Source organism: Chenopodium quinoa, unplaced genomic scaffold (assembly GCF_001683475.1).
Source record: "Chenopodium quinoa cultivar QQ74 unplaced genomic scaffold, ASM168347v1, whole genome shotgun sequence".
Lineage (NCBI taxonomy): Eukaryota > Viridiplantae > Streptophyta > Magnoliopsida > Caryophyllales > Amaranthaceae > Chenopodium > Chenopodium quinoa.
Window position 1 is genome coordinate 7,766,045 of NW_018742390.1, and position 20,353 is coordinate 7,786,397.

General features: G+C 33.2%; 2 protein-coding genes across 2 annotated transcripts; both read left to right on the plus strand.

Moving 5' to 3' along the window:
- Positions 1 to 1,560: 1,560 nt before the first annotated feature.
- Positions 1,561 to 5,317, plus strand: LOC110700657. Its single transcript, XM_021878232.1, has 2 exons — positions 1,561 to 3,362; positions 4,337 to 5,317. Exons 1-2 carry the CDS (start codon positions 2,158 to 2,160, stop codon positions 4,338 to 4,340), a joined length of 1,209 nt encoding a protein of 402 aa, XP_021733924.1. The 5' UTR covers positions 1,561 to 2,157; the 3' UTR covers positions 4,341 to 5,317.
- Positions 5,318 to 12,141: 6,824 nt separating this feature from the next.
- On the plus strand, positions 12,142 to 19,729 carry LOC110700664 (protein NCA1-like). The gene is made up of 8 exons (XM_021878243.1): positions 12,142 to 12,309; positions 14,079 to 14,352; positions 14,480 to 14,711; positions 14,838 to 14,983; positions 16,989 to 17,076; positions 17,170 to 17,316; positions 18,461 to 18,610; positions 19,225 to 19,729. The coding sequence occupies exons 2-8, from the start codon at positions 14,090 to 14,092 to the stop codon at positions 19,288 to 19,290; spliced, it is 1,092 nt and encodes a 363-aa protein (XP_021733935.1). The 5' UTR covers positions 12,142 to 12,309; positions 14,079 to 14,089; the 3' UTR covers positions 19,291 to 19,729.
- The last annotated feature ends 624 nt before the right edge of the window (positions 19,730 to 20,353 follow it).

Genomic DNA, 20,353 nt, shown 5'->3' on the forward strand with positions numbered 1-20,353 from the left:
TCCTTGATCTTTGACAAAATTGCACAATTTGAGTCCACATAAATCATATTTTTGAACCATTTAAAGAGGAATTTGTCCTTTGCAAATACTTATGAATGAATTTGTTATTGAGATTTATTTACGAACGAAACACTAAAATAAAAAAACTGCAAAAAACAAAATACAAACACACAATTTGTTTTCGAATTTTTATCACGATTTTAGTTGGGATTTTGCGAATTTATCAACAACTAACATTGAATTTGGGAATAGGGGGATAATCTATGACATGATTCATGAACAATGATGAACGATGACGATCGAACAATGATGAACCATAATGATGAAGTACGCATACCAACAAAGATCGAACAATGATGAACGATAATGATAGAACAATAATGAACGATGAACGATGATGATTGAACAAGGATGATGAACGATTAATGATGATGATTGAACATGATGAACGATGAACGATTATGAACAATTCTTATCACGATGATTTCTAATTATAATTATAAATTTGAAAATTAATTTATATTATAAAAATACATTTTCATAATTTATAATTATGTATTTTTTTTTAAAATGCATGTATTAAAAATAATACAATTTTAATACAATGTGGACATTAAAAATAATTTAAAATGAAGATAAAAATACAAGATATAGGCCAATTATATTTTGCCACATCATTATTGTGGTGTCATTTTTAAAGAATGACATTGTAGAGTTTTTAATTTAGATCCGATGTATATATAAATATATAAAAATTAATTAATAGTGTAGGAAGACATGTGGCATTTGGGTTAGAGAAAAAGATATTGAAGTGTAATAGGATAGAGACATGTGTTTTTCTTGGTTATAGTTTTTAAATACTAAGTATAGATATAGATAGATATAGATGATAGTCAATTGAAGTGGAGTTGATTGAAATTTAGGCCCTGTTATGTTCACCTTATTTCCACTTATTTCAGGGTTAATAAGTTTAGATAAGAGTTAATAAGTTCTGAAAAAAAAAATCAAATAAGTTGTGACAAGGGTTAATCATGGCTGCCAAGTTTAATTGATAATTAAAATAAGTTCTAATAAGGGTTACTAAGTTCAGATAAGTTATTATAAGATCATATATAAGTTCAAATCATGTGAATTTTTTTTTTAAAAAAAAAAATAAAATAAAATGATTTTATTTAATGTCTAAACTTAAAATTCTGTGTGTTGCGTATATATACAAAAATTTATCAAAAAGAATTTCATATTTTATAATAACAAATTTAAAAACAGAAAAAGTTTATCACAAATTATTCCAAGTATTCTATTCAAAGTTTGAAACAATCGATTTTGCACTGAACCAATTTGGCTTCTTAAATCTTTTTAAGAATAGTTTAATTTTTTTTTTCCAAGAACAAATTTAACGTATAATTATAAACAATAATAACTCTCCAATAAATAAATAAAAAAAAATTACATTGGTCATGTTTAGTGAATAGCTTAAAACTGAATCTGATTACTGATTTTGACTAACTAATTGTATAACTGATTTGACTAACTTATTTTATTAGCTGATTGTAAGATTTTAAATTAAATGGGATTCTAAGTGTCATTTCACCATATATTAATGAAAAAGCTAATTAAATTAGCTCTTTGGTGGAATAAGATATTTAAATAAGCTTCCACCAAACACCAGGAATTAGCTTATTTAATACGGTCGTACTATGTAGTCAATAAGGTACTGTTGGTCATTTAAGTTAATTTTTGCTCAAATAAGCTAATACCAAACGTCCAAACACAGCCATTGTAAAATCAATAATCTCCTGTGCAGTAGTACAGTGTTGAGAGAAGACTTACCTAACTTTTGTATTTTTCTTATAAAAAAAAAAAAAAAAAAAAAAAAAATCTCCTGTGCAGTAACACGATTACAAGTATTAACTAGTAGACGGAGTCCGCCACTCTGGTGAACAAAAGATAAACCCCTGAGACACCCTTCGAGAGCCACCGTACTCATTTTGTTTTTCCCCGCTCAAAATCCACACAAACCCAACACTCTCGCTCGCTCGCTCGCGTTGCCGTCGTCTTCCTCAACGCCGCAGCTGCCACTAACATCACACTCTCTCAGGTCTACACCATTCTCTTTCATTTCAATTTCATCTCTTAATAGCATATTCTAACTCAACAATGGCAGCAAATCTTCCTTTCAAAAGGGTAGTTTCCTTTCTCCAAAAACGGTTCTTTAATGCACACCCACTTCCCCCAAACCCTAAATTATCATCAAAAACCCGTAAAAGAAAGATTAAATCTGAGTCAATCCTACCTAATTTATCATCTTTCCCAATTCAATACTTAACTAATTCATGTGGGCTTTCGTTAGAATCTGCAATTAAAGCCTCGAAAAGAGTTGTATTAGAAGAGAAGAACAAGAAACAATTTGATTCTGTTGTTTTGTTTTTGAAATCCCATAATTTTACTAATGCTCATATTATTAGACTTATTGAGAAATACCCAGCTGTTCTTAATTGTAGGATTACAAGTAATCTTGAACCTAAGCTTAGATTTCTAGTAGAAAATGGGATTAAGGGTTTGTATCTTCCTAAGCTTGTGGTTAGTTCTCCGGCGATTTTGTTTCGGAGTTTAGAGGCGCAATTGAAGCCTGCAATGGGTATAATTAATAGATATGTGAGTTGCCTTGATAGGCTTTTGGTTACAGTTCATCGTGGGTCTTGGTTACTTACTTCTGATTGGAAAGGACTGCAAGAGAATCTGGATTGTTTGATTGAAGAAGGGGTGCCCGAGAAACGAATCGAGGAGTTGCTTGTTTTGCAGCCTAGGTGTTTGTACCAAGATATTTCAAAGATCAATTATGCAGTGAAAATGATAAGATGTATGGGGGTAAAGCCTACTGATGTTAAGTATATACAAAACTTTCGTGTCATAATGTCGCTTAGTAAGTTGAGCTGGAAGAGGAAGGTTTCCATCTTTGAGAGTTTAGGTTGGTCTACTAAGGAGGTTATATTGACTTTTACTAAGAGTCCACATTGTTTGTCTTGCTCTGAGAAGAAACTTAGGAATGCTATGGATTATTTTGTTAATACTGTAAAGGTTGATAGGGAGACTATTATTGGTTATCCCAAAGTTTTGATGTATTCAATTGAGAAAAGGGTTGTTCCAAGGTTCACTATTTGGAAGATTTTGAAAGAGAGGAAATTGATTAGGCGTACACGGTTCATTTGGATGCTGAATAAATCAGAAAAGGAGTTTATTGATCTGTATGTTACCAAGTACTCTACTGAGATACCTTATCTACAGCAAATCTATATGCAGTCCAAGGGGGGGCTCAATCCGGGCTGTAAGAAGTTGAAGAAGATTGATTATGACAATAAATTGTAAGTTGTTCTTCTGTCAAGTATATAGTGGTGATTTCAGTTGATACTATTATTTACTTGAAAGTAGGGGTTTTAGGTTTTAGGAATTAATCTTGTTTGATTAACATTTTGAAGCATGATGAACTCTCATCATTGTTAATCATTGTTGTATTTTGGTTCCAAGATTTTCTTAGTTGAATCTAGTTTTTTTTTTTTTTAGAGAATGCTCAAAATATGCAACAATTATGCAATGATGTTCCTTTAGTTCAGAGTTTTTGCCCATTATATTGTTCACCTAGAATGCTCAAAATATGCAACAATTATGCAATGATGTTCCTTTAGTTCAGAGTTTTGCCCATTATATTGTTCACCTTCCCATATTATCCTGTATAGATGTTCTTATTAGAAAGTGACCATGTTCTGATGAAAACAAATGATTGTAAGTTTGTAACCATTGCTAAATTATTCTGAGTGCCAGAGAAAAGTGGTGGAGTGGTGAAATGGAAAAGTCTTTTTCTATTAGAGATGTGAAAATAAACTTGACTGAAATTAATCAAATTATATTGTACACCAGAGTTCTTTCGTCTTGTTGACAACCTAGGATTTTTTTTGTGGAAAACATGATAGCCAACTAAGATTTTCTGTTTTCAGTATGTTTGAATTTTATTTGTTCCCCATTGACCAAGTGTTCTTTTAAAAGTTATAACACTTAAAAGCTTTTAGTTATTAATCAACTTTTCTGACTTTTGACTATCTTATAAATCTGTTGGGAAGGGATTAATGTTTGTTTATGTACATCAGATTTGTCTGTTTTCTGAGTTTGCTCTCTTTCCAATATTAAGAAGTACAGTTCCTGATTTCTCTTTCATTTGAAAACATTCTGAATTAGTAGAATAAAATGTCAATGGTGTTTTATTTCCTTGACTAAAACATGAACATCTTTTATTCGTCACTCGCTAGTTGCCAACTTGCCACCCTGACCTATGTACTTGCAGGTGATTAGACTGTTCCGGTGGCGAGTGAGGGGATGATTGTTGCAAAATAGCTATCAGCACAATGAATAATTAATCCATGTTTCTCAGAACAATACTTTTTTTTTTTTTTTCTGTGGCAGAAATTGGAACTTTTGAGGTGGTAGAAGTTTATTGTCCGTGTGTATTAAGTTGTGAACTATGGCTACCTTCAAAGTACTAATTAACTAGTGGCTGGTAACCAATTATAGAAAAATTAAGCCTTCAAAGAAGTGTTTAGTCTTTTTTGCCTTCATTTTTTTCGGTGGAAAATTATTTCGATATGCTTCTGAAACCTTTTGCACTTAGCTACAGAATAACCAGCTGATTTTACCTTTAGCAGTGTTTGTATCTATGCACAGCACTAGTAGAACTTACACAGATAAATGTTAATCACTTAATCCAAGGATGCAGCAACCAATCTTTCGTTTGCATTGGAAACAGAATCAATCTGTTGCGCTGCTGGCAGCATTTTGCAAATGCTGGAAAGTGGAAACAGAATCGAATCTGTTGGGCTGCGACTGATTGCAATTTGTGTGTCGAGTGTTGAAACGTATCTGTGCATATGATAGCTTAGTGAATTACGAAGTATATTACCAAGATTTACGCTACTTAAACAAATTGCTAAAATTGGATCAAAAATAAGACTTTCATCTGCATTCCTTTAAATCTTGAAATTTGTGTGCATTATGAAATTGACCGTGTTAGTAGCTTTTGGTTGGAATTGAATAGTCTGTTATTTGTACTTTCATGCCTTCCTGTCTCATCACTCTCATGGCAAATTGGCAACCAAGGCAAGACTTGAAAGAATGTGAAATTTTTTCTGTGGAGGCGGATGCACCATGCTTGGTGCATTCAGTGTTCTTTAAAAAAAGGTGGAATGAACATTTAGCTATTCAGTAAAGAACATATAGTTGTTTTGTAAAGAACATATAGCTATTTTATAAAGAACATCTAGTTTTATATGTTTTTTTTGTAAATCTAAAGAACATTTGTAATATTAGTAAAGAACATGATAATATTAAAGAACATTATTCATATAGTAAATATACATTTGGTATAAATAATCATGTATGTATATGAAAATGTACATTTTACTGTATTATAATGTACATTGTATTATATTCTAATGAACATATATGTTATAATGTTGGTTACATATTTTATGTACATTGTATTATTTGCATCATATAAGTATATGAAAAAAGAACATTTTACTGTATTTTAATGTACATTGTATTATTTGGATCTACAACTTTTTCTAAATTTGTCTATTTGGTTGCTTTCTTCTTCCAAAATATATTAATCGGTTGATCTTCTTCAAGAATTTAATTTTATTTCTCATTGCAACAACAAAATTATATCAAAATCGCAATTAATTTTCAATAAAATCAAATATTACAATTTTCAATCAAATTTATAAAAAACAAACACTCAAACTCAAAATAAACAATTATGAATGTCAAATAAACAAGTATAAATGTCAAATTTGGTCTTACCTTTCGTTTTTATTTGTCATCTTGAACAATTTTGGGCTCAAAATTTCGAATTTCTTGAAATTTTGTTTGAGGTTTGAGGAATTAAAATGGGTTTGAAATTTTGTTTGGAGAGAGAAAGTGAACTTTTGGTGAAAAAAAATTGAAATGATTTTGTAATTAATGTATGGTAAAAAAAATTAATTATAGTACTATTTATCTATTTCATTATACAAAATTTCTTTTAAAAAAAATATATATACAAAATTGTTGCATAAAAAACTGATGTACATTACAAAATTTCAATATGTTCAAGATCGACCGGAACTAAACAAAACTATACTAAAAAGAAGTAACTCTATCTTGGTCTAAATCCGCTTGCACCTGACCCATACTAATTCAACTTTAAAACTAATTTGACCAATATTGATAGACATTATAAATCTCTTGTCAAAAAAAAAAAAATAGCATTATTATAAAATGAGTTAATTAACAATTGACTCATATACAGCACTAATAGCTTAAATCATAAAAACCAAATTGATTATTTATTAAACAAATTAACAAACCCATTTCTAATGCTATAACATGTATCCATAATTAGTTTTTTCTCTCCTTTTTTGCAATGTAATTGGCTCTTGATTTTATTCTCCTTGGTCATTAGGAAAAGTTACTCCAAGTGAAAATGGTGCACAAAAATAAAGTTGATAAATCCTCCATTAGAAAAGAAGAAAAAAAAAAAATCATGGCATCATTGGCATGACAAGAATTTTGCAAAGGGTCATCCACCAAAATGATTATTAATAGTATTATTAGTTTGTGTTGTTATTTTTAAGAGCTTTTTTCTCCTAAATTACTACTCCGTAGTGATAGGAAAAAAATGTAAAATGATCCATGAACACGTATTTTCTCCTAAATAATGTTTTCATATTTTATTACTAAACTAGGTAGTACATAGCGAAAAGTAATTATTATTATAACTCCTTTCTCTCTCCTCCTTTCTCTCTCCAAAATCTTAGCCTCCATTGTTGAATTTTGAAGGGGGCTTTCATCGATTTTAATCGGTGGAAAGCCCCAATCCTTGTTTCTTTATTGTTTTTTTAGGTTTATAATAATGTTTCCTTCTTTTGGGAGGAACTTTTCCCCCTCGAAACAAAGGGTTTCCGATCTCCTTCGAAAAACAAGGGTTTTTCGACCTCCTTCGAAAGACAAGGTTTATCTCCTCTTTTTGAGGGAGAAATTTCTTAGTTTTGAATCTATGGTAGCAGATCTAATGGATTGTCGTGAAATTATTTCGTTGGTGAAAAAGTTATCAAGTTTTCGAATACAAACAGATGAATCAAAAGGAAAATATCCTCACGGCTACAACGGATCGTTAGATTGTCTCTCCAACAAGGCTGTAATTTTCAGCGATATAAGCGGGTGATGCTCCGCAGTGCAAGATCTACTCGACGATCGTAGTTTTTATGAAGGAAAATTCTATTTGATTCAATATCTTATGTATTTGTTAACGTCGAATCTCTATTGTAAATGTCGTATGACTTTTAATTAATGAAATATTTTTGCTATTCAAAAAAAAAAAAGGTAGTACATAGCGATGTCCGGAAAGGAAAGTTAACTCAATACATCTATGTTAAAAATGATCGATATTATAAAAAATAGGGAGGTGATAAAAAATAATATTAAAAAGCCACAAGAAGCAAAATACTATGTATAATCAAAACCATTAGTGTAACAACTTTGATTGGATAAACTTGGATATCAAACTAACCAACTAAATGGCAACAAAAAAAGAAAAGAAAAAAAACCGAAATAGATGGGATTATAATTCTTGCGGGGTCCATTTTTAACCAAAAACTGTTAATTTAAGGAAAAAAAAAGTATCGTTTTAGTATAATAAGTAGCATAGTACCCATGCGATGCACTGTTTATAAATCAAATCATTTATTATCAATCCCGTAGAGAAAAAAACAAAGACAATGCAATTAGTAATAAAGGATTCATTTACTAATGGTCGATACAAAAATAAAGGAATGTAATTTGAATAGTATTTTAAGTTATTACTCCCTCCGTTTCATAATGTTAATCCCATATATTATTTTAGGCGTTTTAAAATGATCTACCCATATTGAATTTATTCCTTTTTTATTTTATTTTATTTTCCTAATTTGGTCTTATAATTTCTAATCCCATTAGTGGATTGATGACATGGCAATAATTAAATATTTTGATTGGTCATCAATCCCATTAGTGGATTGATGACATGACATTTGATTGATATTACTCACGTTAAATAAGCATTGTAATTGATACTTTCCAAAGAAAAAAAACAGAACTTTTAATAAGATAGAACTAATTAAGCAATTTTTGTACTAAAATGTAAGATTCCAAATACTCCCTCCGTTTCATAATGTTAGTTCCATATAGAATCAATCACATAAAATAAGAAAACAAATATATTTGAAATCTAACATTAAAGTACAACATATTTCATAATTAGTTTACCATATTTAACTTTTTTTATTTTTCATTAGGAAAGCACAAGCCATGATTGCATAATTTAAGGTAAAAATTTCCTTACTTAGAGTCATGTCATCAATCCACAATCAATTAATTAAAAAAAAACAAGTTATAAATGAAATATATTCAATATGGGTAGATCTTTTTGAAACGCCCAAAATAGTATATGAGACTAACATTATGAAACGGAGGGAGTATTATTCATTCTCTTATTTTTTTTTTGTGATTGATTCTATATGGTACTAACAAAATGAAACGGAGGGAGTACTATTTTTTATAATTTCATTTTATTAATTGAAAAATAAATGAATATTACTCCACATAACTATATAAGAGAAGTAGATTCATTCATTTTTCATCTCCCGTAGAAAAAAAATAATAATAAAATCTTGTCATACATTCTGTTTCAGTAGCTACAATCTAATACGAAGTATATATATTTTACCCGTCCTATGTTGGGATTTGGTAAGTCCAACTTACCGCGGAAACGACCCCGACCCAAAGAACCACTCGCAATTAATAAAACCATAGAGCAAAACAAATAAACATAAAAGGGTAGAATCGTAATTTACCTTTGACGTGTGCTTCGCCCGACCTAATGGGCTCTTACTTGAAAGCTTTAGCTCCGCTCACACGAGAGCCTCCAAAGATATCCACCCACAAAGGATGAACACCGACTTTTTAGGTCCGCTACCTTGGAGTTAGCAGGGTTTGACCAAAACCCGAGTGATTAAATGAGTTCAAAGGTTTTCACAATGGTGACGCCTTTTTCAACTCTCACTCAAGTGATTTTCCCAATACCCCAACTTGGGTATTTATAGGGAAAACTTGAGAGTGAAAAAGCTCTCCCATCAATGTGGGAGAACTTGATTTTTCCATTTTATTTTAAAGCTAAAATAAAATAAATAATCAAACTAGTAATAAATCAACAAGTGGCAAGCTCATGAGAGAGGTTAGGTGAGGACCATTTGGAGGAGGGGGGAGACCAAACTTGCTCCCCACTCCCTCTCCAAAAACCGCCACCTCATGCCTCAAGCTTCCCCTCACAATGCTCCACATGGCGCCACACTTGGGCACCAAGGCAACCCAAGGTGGGCTGCCATGTGCGGTTGCCAGCAGGCCCAGCACAAGCGTGCGGGCTGCTTGGCGCTGCTGGCCTAGCACGCCCAGCACTTGCTTGTGCGGGCTGCTTGCGCTGCTGGCCTAGCACGCCCAGCTCTTGCTTGTGCGGGCTGCTTGCGCACTCGGCCAGCAAGCCGCGCATCAATGATGTGGGCTGCTAGCTGAGTGCCTTGCACATTGCGCGCATTGGCCCAGCATAGCTAGCATGTTGTGCTAGCATTGGTGTGCTAGCACGCACCAGCCAGCCTAGGCTCGGCTTGGTGCGCATGCTAGCCACCATGCTATACCAAATGCCCCTAGCACTCGGTTTGCTCGGGGCATTCCGATTCTAGGGGTATTTTGGTCTTATTGATTTATTATTTTCGTGTCTCGTCTTTTATTATTTTGACTCGACTTCCGACGCTCGGTTTCGACGCTCTAAGCTCGAATTTCCGACGTCTAAATATTTAATACTCGGGCGATGAATTAATTTCTTCCGAATTAACGTCGAGTCGGTTCGTATATTTGCTAGGGTGTGACCCGAAGGGTTTAGTCAAGATTAAGCTGTAATATTAATTATACATTTCGATCACTTGACCTTACTGAATATATTAGCTTTCTAATAATTCTGAACCCGCTAACGGAATAGTACACTTGTTTGAAGGACACCATTCTTTTCATCCTATTCACCAAGATCTTTTATTGTTATTATTATTATTATTATTATTATTATTATTATTATTATTATTATTAGGAAAACTTTTGTATACACCCGGTTTTCAGTAATTTACTGTACATCGGGTGCACTTTTGTCAGATTTAGTGTCACTTTTGTCAAATTTAGTGTCACTTTTGTCAAATTTATCAATAAAGCATAAATAACTCTTATATATGTCACGGTAATTTTTGTGCGTTTTAGTATAGCTTTTGCACATTTTATTGTCACTTTATAACGGATGTTCAGTAATTTACTGAACATCCGTTTTATTTAAAAGTTTGTGTTGTTATTATTATTATTATTATTAAATCTAGAAAATAATAGTCATACAACCTACAATAAATCCTACCCTAGTGAAGATATGAGTTGTCGCACGAGCCCCAATGTCTTGCGTCGTCGCGAATGTCTGGACTCGCTTCAGCAATGGTACAACCTCCTTCTCTAATTCCCCAAGTGAAGAAAAGGAGAAGGGAATGAAACCATATCCATTCGCCTGACAAAGAGCTTCATACTTAACCCGCTTCCGATGAGCCGCATCAGCTAGAACCTGTCCAGGAACAAAGTCAGCTAACCCTGTTTGTGTCAAAGGAGAAGACCCTTTGAAGTCGACACATACATCACGACCACGATCCCTTGAATAAAGTAACACATCGGCAGGTCTGAGGGCCCTGTCATTCCCTCCAGACAATCCTATGTCTACCTCCTTTCTTGCTGAAATCCTAGATCTGTAGCAAATATCAACAAGGGTATCCCGAACAACTTTATGCCGATATTTTATACCCACAATACCAGCACACGACACCGCGTGGTTGCCGAAATTATCCCCGATAAAAATTCGAGAACAAGCAGAGCACGACATCGAGACAGTGAACAATGGAACACCCAGTCAATAGCACATCACAAATCGGTATGCCTTTGCGTTCATCGTCTGACCCAACCCAGAATTAGGGACAACCCGAAGCCAAGCAGAGGTGAGAACTCTTATTTATTTGGAAATTATTATGATTTTTAGATGTATATTTTTAATCTTAGTTAATTTAATTTTACTATAGGTTTGTACATTAAACATTTGAAAACTCTTATTTATTTAAAATTACATTAGATAGTAGTCTAAAATTACATACCTAGAATGAAAATTATTAATTACATAAATGAAAAGTATATGAATCAAAATAATCACAATTATATTATATGTTTTGGTGAATTTTTTGTGTATAACTTATAATAGGTAATTAATGGCATTGGCTAGAAAAAGGGGGCAAAAAAAGAAAAAAAAGAAAAAAAAGGAAAGGGATTTTGGATGGAAAAAACAGCACCAGGAAATTTTCGGTGTCTGTTTTAGTATTATGTTATTGATGATGATATAGATTTCATTTTTTTTTGATGTATTCATATATTTTTTAAATAAATGTTCATATTTTAGGTATAATCCACCTATTTTTATATAACAATTGGTTTTAGGCGGAAATTTTCATCCCGAAGTCAGGTTGGGCTTGGCCAACCCGGATTTTTTTTTTTTTTTTAATTTCCCACGGGCCTTAGTCATGCATTGCTAAGCTTTCTAGTTATTTTATTAGCCCAAATTAAAAAAGCTCGCTAAACCCGATTTAATTTAACGGCTTTTAGACCAGTATTTTCCTGATGAACCTTGTCCTGACCCGACCAAACGGGCTGAAATTTTTAGCCTCGACTCAGCTTGAACCCGTTCTGTCCCGCCCTTTGATCACCTTTAGAAGGTTCTACATCGAGAGGAGCAAAACAAGAATATATTTAAGTAAATTTTGTTAAGAATTACCAATTAAAGCACGTGTTTTGAAAACAACTACCTATTAAAAGTTTTTTTTAAAAGAACTACCACGAAAGGATTTCAAGGAACGTGGTAGTTCTTTTAAAAAAACCTTTTAATAGGTAGTTGTTTTCAAAACACGTGCTTTAATTGGTAGTTCTTGACAAAATTTTCTATATTTAATGCTGGCAATTGCAAACGAACTTCCCGTTCAATACCTGCACAATTGACATTTTCACCACCTCCTTCCTTCCTTAAAAAAATCCTATCCAAACAAACACCATTTTCACACTTACTCTTCCCCCGCCATTTTAACACCATCCTCCTTTCATCTCCCTATTTCAGATCTGTTTTTTCAGGTATTATTGAATTTCTTTTATTTATGAAAACAATTATAATTAATCTTGATTTTGCTGTCTAGATCCTATGGTTTATGTTACCGAATAATTCCTTGAGTAGTATTCTTTGGTTTCTGCTGCTGTATTTTATAATTGCATGATCTGGGTTACTTTTAATTTTTCTATAGAATGATATATTTTGGGTAATTGTTGAAATTGTATTTATCAAATAAAATGCGAAAATCATTTTTTTTGGGGCAAGAAAGTATTATGGTGTTGAATTGTATGAGTTATAGATGTAATGTCAAAATTTATTATGGGGTTTTCTTATGAGAGGTGAAGAGTCTAATTTTTGAAATTGTGATTTTGATTGTTTATCATAATTTGAGCGGTTTGACAGTGATAAGTTGTATATGCTCCGTAATTTTGTACTCTAAATAAAAAGGGATAGAGGGAGTAATACAATATCCGTGGACCAAATTTATATTGGTAAATTTGTTTTGCATATGTTAGGAGTATTCTAAGCCAAATTTATATTCTGATAGTAAATCAACATAGTGTTAGTGGCAATGCAAGAGTCGGTGAAGCTGCCGAAGATATCAATATGATTGCGTTATGTTTTTCATTCGTTATTGAAAGGAGAATTTAAGTTGGTGCTATAATCATGTATGAAGTATTATAATTTTTCACCATTTTATTGTTGTGATACGGTCAATATGTACCTTTCCTATTTTATGCCCGATGAATGCAGAGTCATCTTTGGTATGCAAGACATCAAAGTATCATGTTAGTTCTAATTGAATTTTAGGTGTTTTTTTATTTTGTCCTGGTCCGAGCAAATTATATCAATTTAGAGGTCTTTAAATTCAACCCTCTTATTTCCCAATTTCCGTTCCACATTAGCTGATGACTTAATTGAAGCACATTTTATATTTACTGAAAAAGAAAATGTTTAGAGTTGTGCAATGTTATTTGCATTAAACCTTTTATCTTTAAAATTCACTGTTGTAAAATGATATAAAGTGACCACTCTAGGACATAATTTTGGGAAGGGTTTGGAAAGGAGATCTTAAACTCAAAAAGGATTGGGACATTAGCAAAGTTTGTAATTCTAGGCTGGGAAGAGGGCAATTCAGATCTTAGATCATCTCTTATAAAAAGATAGATGGCGAGGATTCCCCTGGGGAGATTTTTATTATTGTGAGATGAGGCAATATTTTTATCCTGGCTTTCTGCAATTAGAGTGTGAGGGATTATGCTACATTTATTGCTACATAGAATGATTGTTGTCGATTAAGCAATTGCTCATGCGAGAGATGGCTAGACATGGCAGCTCTCTTGCCACAAAACACCAGCCTATCATTTTAAGCAATTGCTCATGCGAGAGATGGCTAGACATGGCAGCTCTCTTGCCACAAAACACCAGCCTATCATATCTGGCTCTATTGATATCATTTTTCTTCCTTTAGAAAGGGAAATTCTTGGCTATATTCTGGTTTTATTGGAGTAAGAGTTTTCTATATGTTTCCTTGGTTGATTTCAGATGTATGTAGCTCTGGCAGAGTAGCCTTTATCACCCTTTTATTGTGTATTTTTAAGAATGCTCCCTATACTCTTGTTTTTGTTGATTGTGGGTAACTTCTCCAAGATTTTTCTCTCCATTCGGTGGTTGCTTGTTTGGTTCAGATAATTAGATTTGACTTTAAACTGAAACTGCTTGGATTTTTATCATGTGCTTATAGGCTAATAGATCATTTAAATGCTTGATCTCTGATACTTGCTTTTTTCAGTGTTGGAACAGATGACCCCAGTTTGCCCATTTGTCAAAGCTACTCGTCCTGATGATGCCTCTTCGAAAAGAAGTGGTGAAAATATATGTAAACATGCTGCAGAACATGAGAGTAAAGCTAAAAGCGAGTCTGTTGTTTCTGGCGTAATTGAACCTAAGTGTCCTCTTGGATATGATTCTCGTTCATTCAAAATTGGCCCTCTCAGCTGTGTGCTATGCAAAGCCCTTTTGTTTGAGAGCAGTAAATGTGTGCCTTGCTCCCACATATTCTGCAAGTAAGTTATATTTATTCGTGATCACTACTGCTTTCAACGCCTTTATTTTTAAAGATAATATCACGATTATTATGTTACTGCTCCTTTCTATCCTTGACTAGGTTTCTTATTTTGCTTGGCAATCCAGGGCATGCATATCTCGCTTTAATGACTGTCCATTATGTGGGGCTGATATTGAGAAGATTGAACATGATGAAGAAACTCAAAAGCTTGTTGATAAGTTCATTGCTGGTCATGCCAGGATCAAGAGGTCTCCTGCCAGTACAGATGCCAAGGAGGAAGTTAGCAAAAATAAATCTGTGATTTATGAAGATGTCTCATTAGAGAGAGGTGCTTTTTTGGTTCAACATGCCATGAGGGTAAGTTGTGGTGTGAATAATTAATGTCTAAAAGCATGCCAATGGATATTGAACTTGAAGTTAGTCAACTGTTAAGTTTTAACTTTAAAAGTATGTTCAATCATGTACTTTCTTTTGCATTTATAGGCATTTCGTGCTCAGAACGTGGAAAGTGCTAAATCCAGGCTGTCACTTTGTGCTGCCGATATCAGGGAACAGTTAAAGGAATCTGGTAACAAGCCAGAATTGTGCTCCCAACTTGGGGCTGTGCTGGGAATGCTGGGAGATTGCTGGTATACTCTCTCCCTTTCTTCCCCCCTTTCTCTTACTTACACCTCATAGAACTTCACTATGTGCTAGGAACTGCTCATATACTCACCTGGATTGCTCATTCTTTTAGCATCATCAGAAGTTTATAGAAGGCTACCTTAGTTTAGCACTTTAACGGTTTATATTCAATTTTACTAGATAATAATTTTGAAGAAACCTTCATATAGTTTGATTGTTTGAGGAATGATGAGGAAAGGGTTATTTACAGGGCTATCTAGATGTTTGACAGGTTATGGCTCTGCAGAAATTTCTAGTTAACAAAGATCAAGGAAGGGTATTCAATGCATGGCTGAAATGTTTGAGATGACTCACTTAATGTTAACTTGTATATAAAAGCAAGGGTGACTTTAATTTATATTTTATTTACACAGCACTAGGGGTAGGCGGAATGCTATATGTGTTAGTCTTTTCTAAATCCTATTATATTGACAATTTCCATAATCTTTCTTATTGAGAGATCTAGTCTTTGTTCAAGAACAATGTATTTGGTACATTAGAATCATTGTTAGAATCTTTCATCCCTTGATTTAACTAATGTAGTAACCTTTGTACATCTTGTGGGCCTCAATAATTATTTTCTATAACTTGTGGCTTACACTGAGTTCTTTCATGGTCAAATGCGTGTATTGTGGCAAGTTCATATGCAACCAATGCATAGATATGACTGTATTTCTGAAACCTAATTGCAGTAATAAATTTGTTTATTACTTTTTGAAAGTGTGAAAGATGGAAGAAGCAATGACACAATCGTTAAAACTCTAATACACGTATTCACTTTTAAAGCTTGAAAATTCCCACTGTTTTCCTAACATTGTCCTACTTTTACGAGCATTTCCCATCATTCTTGGGACCAAGAAGAATCGCTTTGAAGACATTAAGCATGCAATAATTATTTGTTTCATATTTAGCACAAGGGGTGAGAAGACTTCCTTTGGCGTGTCAGAAATGCCTGTATCTTTTGCGCTATTTCCTTTGCAGGAGAAGTTAGCGAAAAGATTTAAGTATTTTTCTAGTTAAAAGGATAATGCCGCATACATATTTGACACCTAATCGCGATCACTGAAGAAGAGGAGTGGAGGGGATCATTCTCCATGTGACTTTTCATTTTGCTCAGCTTGTCTTGTCGTCTTTCTCAGTGTCTGCACTATTACCTGTAGAACTGCAATTGTTTACAGAACTTTGGTCTTACCATACTTTTAATGATCTTATACCCATCACTGGGGCCCTGCAAAAGAACATAGCTGAAGACTTTAAGGAGGTTGAATAATCTGTGAGGAATGGAAATTGAGTAACGCACTTTGGTCTTACTGTTCTCTTAACGATACTATACCCATAACTGGGACCTATCAAAAGCAAGTAGCTCAAGACTTTTTAGCATGTTTAAATGCTTTGTACCATATTAGGTGTACAACCTCCAAAAGCAACCCTCTGAGAAGAACCTTCTTTGACATGTCTGAAGATTCTGGATCTCCCTTCTTTTTATAGCGCCAATTTTCTTCTACAGGCAAAAGAGAGGGGAAGGGATTTAAAGTACTTTTCTGGTTGACAGTGTGCATCTTTGAGTCCTGAAGTAATTGAGGGCATCATCATCATCATCATATATAGGGTAGAATGAGAAAAATAAATGTGCAAAAGTTTTTCACTAAATGTCCATATTTTTCTCACTAAATGTTCTATTTTGATTTTTGAGCTTATAAAATTTTCAATATTCTGGAAAAATGGAGTGTGTATATATATATATATATATATATAAATTTTTTCAATTTGCACAGCTTGTTGTGATCTTTCACAGTGTCCCTTACGTGTCTATAACTTAAAGATTGCTGTTGCTCTCATCATTTGGTTATTTTCTTTATGACTGTACTTGTTAGTTTTTCTTTTCTTTTTTTTTTCTTTGGCATTTTAAGAAGAATATTGTTATCTTCTTAAACTAAGAAAAATATTCTGAACTCACCAAGTTTATTGCAGTCGTGCAATGGGAGATGCTGGATCTGCTGTCACCTACTTTGAAGAAAGTGTTGAATTTTTGTCACAAGTGCCTCCTGACGATATGGAGGTGATACATTCACACATCATGTGACAGCTGCAAATTTAATCTGCAAATCTTATTGTATTGACACTAATTAATAATGAATATATTATTTGGCAGGTTATACACACTCTTTCTGTTTCACTGAATAAAATTGGAGACTTGAAGTACTATGATGGAGATCTGCAAGCTTCAAGAACTTATTATTTCCGTTCTTTGGAAGTTCGTCGTAATGCCATGTTAAATCACCATGATAATGCATCTCTGGTTAGCTCCTGTTTCTTGTTGTTGCATATGATGTCTTAGCTGCTTAGTTTATTGAATATTCCTAATAAATTTCTCTTTTGCAACTGTTCTTCGTTGTGAAATAGGAAAGCAGAAAAGGTTATATATTATTCCTTTCTTTTTCTCTCTCCCTTTTATGGTTGCAAAACACAGGTTTCTTGTCAAGTGGTGATCAATGAGTGATTGTTTCTTTTTCTTTTTTTTTTTCTTTCTTTTTTCCCATATTGTATTTGTCTCTATGCTCTTATAACTTATAAGGATCCATGAACACATCTGTGTTGGAGTTAAGCAGTGGTAGCTAATTGGGATTTGGTAGTATCTCAATGTTAATCTTTTTTTGTTAAGTGGGAACAATAAATATGGGAAAGGAAACCTTAATGGCAATAATGAGATCAACTTTTATACCAGCAGTTAAAAAGTGTTTATTTTTGTAACTATTTTTTTTATAATCCCTTGATGAATATGAGGATGCTAATTCTTCTAAATTAAAAATTTGTCAAATGAAATGTGGTTCTAATTTAAAATTTTATAAATGAAATGTTGCCGTGACAGAACAGCATTTTATTCAACAAATTTTTAGTTTAAAAGAATTATATGTTTTGTCAGAATAACATTTCAACAAAGAAAATAATATCTGAATCCGATTCGAAAAGTTTCGGATATTTGAAAATTTTCAGATCAGATATACCGGATATCCTACATCTTAAATATTATAAAATAATATCTAATTTTATTTTTTTTAAAAAGAAAATATAAAATAAGCCCAAAATTTGGATATCTGGATCAGAGTTATTCGAAACCCAAAATATAGATATTTTGATCGGATATCCATGATCCAAAATCCTAAATAATTTGGATATATTGGATGTCCGAAAATCCGAAAATTGATATCCGGAGAGGTATCCGAGAAATTCGGATCGGATACCTGATTTGAAATTAATTTTGACCGGATATCCTAAATTATTGGATCGGATCTTTGAATCTTTAGACAGTTTTGCTCAGCCGTACATACAAAAACCCAACTGCATAGCTTTTTACTAGTTACTACCTTGTCTTCTGCTTTTTATGTAGTTAAGCAAATTTTATAATGTCTCTCTTCCTAAGTTATTGCTTCCTGTGATTCCAGACTTTAGATGTAGCAGTTTCTTTAGCAAAAGTGGCTGATGTTGACAGAGGGCTTGGTTTTGAAGACGGAGCTATTTCTGGCTTTCGTGAAGGTGTAAACATGTTACAATCTTTGAAGATAGACGCTAGTCAAGTAGCACTTGAACAAAGGGTATGTCTTCTTGGTCAAGCTCTCCTATTGAAATAATTTTTTTTGGTGGTTTTCCTTTTTCGCTTTTCAATTGATTCCAAATTACTAAGGCCCTTATGTTTTGAAGGTCAAATTTCATCTTCTTGGCTTCTTTTAGATTGCCAGATTCATGTCTCGCTATACTTGTAAATGCTTGTATATGTGGAAATTTAACCAGAAAAATAAAAAATCTTGCAACTTGATGACTTGCAGTCATTTCCAGTTGAGATGGCTGAACTGTGTAAAGTTTTAATCCTCAAAACTATATCTAAAGTTGATTAGCATGCTTTGTAAAAAGACGTCATGTAGGATGTTATTCTTCCTGAAAAATACATATTACCTCTATTAAGCTTTTCTCACTTACATCCCCTTCACAACTAGCGCTGTTTGAAAGTTACAGAGTGTTATCTTATTAAGCCCATTGATCTTTCTGAACCTATTCTTGTGTCTCAATATTTGAAGTAGTTGGACATGTAGTCAATAGCCTCCTGGTTCTTTAATTCTTGTTGTTTAATTTAGTAGTTTACTTTCATGCAGAAGTAGATAGATAGATATTCTTATATCAAACAAAGCTTACCTTTAAACTTGCCTTGCAGCGACTGTCAGTGTTGGAATTCCTCAATAGCCAAATTACAGAAAATCAACCAGATCAAACCAGCTAGAAGACAGCTCCGTATGGACGAAAGTTGTGACACAAGAGTGACAAGACCTCTGTATGATTCAGCTTGGGCGAGTATGTACAATAAAAGCTTATGTTTTTCGTGGAGATTGAGAATCTGTAGTTGATGGAGGTACCCTTGGTAGAACTATGTGAAACCTTGGGAACTTGGAGATGTTATGCGGACAACCCTTGAATGCCATATTTATCTGCTCTTTAGATGATGACGATATCCTTTGTTCACCTGCTTATGTGACTTTGTATCCTGGGAAAAAATTTGATTCTCTAAATTGTCATCGATTGTAAAGAAAACCACTTTCCTGTACATATAACCTTTATGTTGTAACAAATTCTTCAGTGTTGAAACTTGAAAGTATCATCCTGTGTTTCCTCAATAATAGTAGTCTGGTCTCGACAAAGATTGCTACTCTTTCTGTAGCATATTCGCCAGTGTGTTATACATCCATGTGCTTGTATTATCCAGTTGCAGCTCTGGCATAAAAAACGAGTTTAGGGAACGAAGACAATCCGTTTGATGAAATCATAAGAGGTAAGGTTATTGAAGCTTCTCAAAGCAAGGATCAGTCTCACCTCTTGGGACACCAAGCAAGGTGGTGATGCGTATGATGTTGCTGTTGTGACATTCGTTTCCATAAATTGATGAGTGCAATTTTGATGGAAAATGCATCTTTAAAAGATGCGGGGAAACATATCAATAGGTAGGCAAAGTAGCTGTAGTGGTGATGGTATATATTTGCTCTGCACTAAATATATACGAAGTATGTATTTTTAGTTTATTTTATACTACGGATAATTGAATATACCAAGAACAACGAGTGGGATAAGCTCTTTTTGAATCAACCACTGAGAAAAAAAAAGGTTAAGTTTTACAAAATCAAATGTGGACATCAAATAATAATAATCTAAGGCAATTTCCCTTATTTTTATTGGGTTTTTTTTTTTATTATTTTTATTTATTTTTTTTCATATATATATATATTAGTTTTGTGCCCCGTGCGATGCCCGGGTTGTTTATGGAATTTTAAGATAAAATTATATTATAATTC

What these genes read in the sequence shown, in the direction of transcription:
- LOC110700664 (XM_021878243.1), top strand. Translation starts at nt 14,090, where the DNA reads ATGACCCCAGTTTGCCCATTTGTCAAAGCTACTCGTCCTGATGATGCC. An exon ending in ACCATGATAATGCATCTCTG is followed by an intron (nt 17,317 to 18,460) that starts GTTAGCTCCTGT and finishes CTGTGATTCCAG; the next exon opens with ACTTTAGATGTAGCAGTTTC. An exon ending in AAGTAGCACTTGAACAAAGG is followed by an intron (nt 18,611 to 19,224) that starts GTATGTCTTCTT and finishes CTTGCCTTGCAG; the next exon opens with CGACTGTCAGTGTTGGAATT.
- LOC110700657 (XM_021878232.1), top strand. Translation starts at nt 2,158, where the DNA reads ATGGCAGCAAATCTTCCTTTCAAAAGGGTAGTTTCCTTTCTCCAAAAA.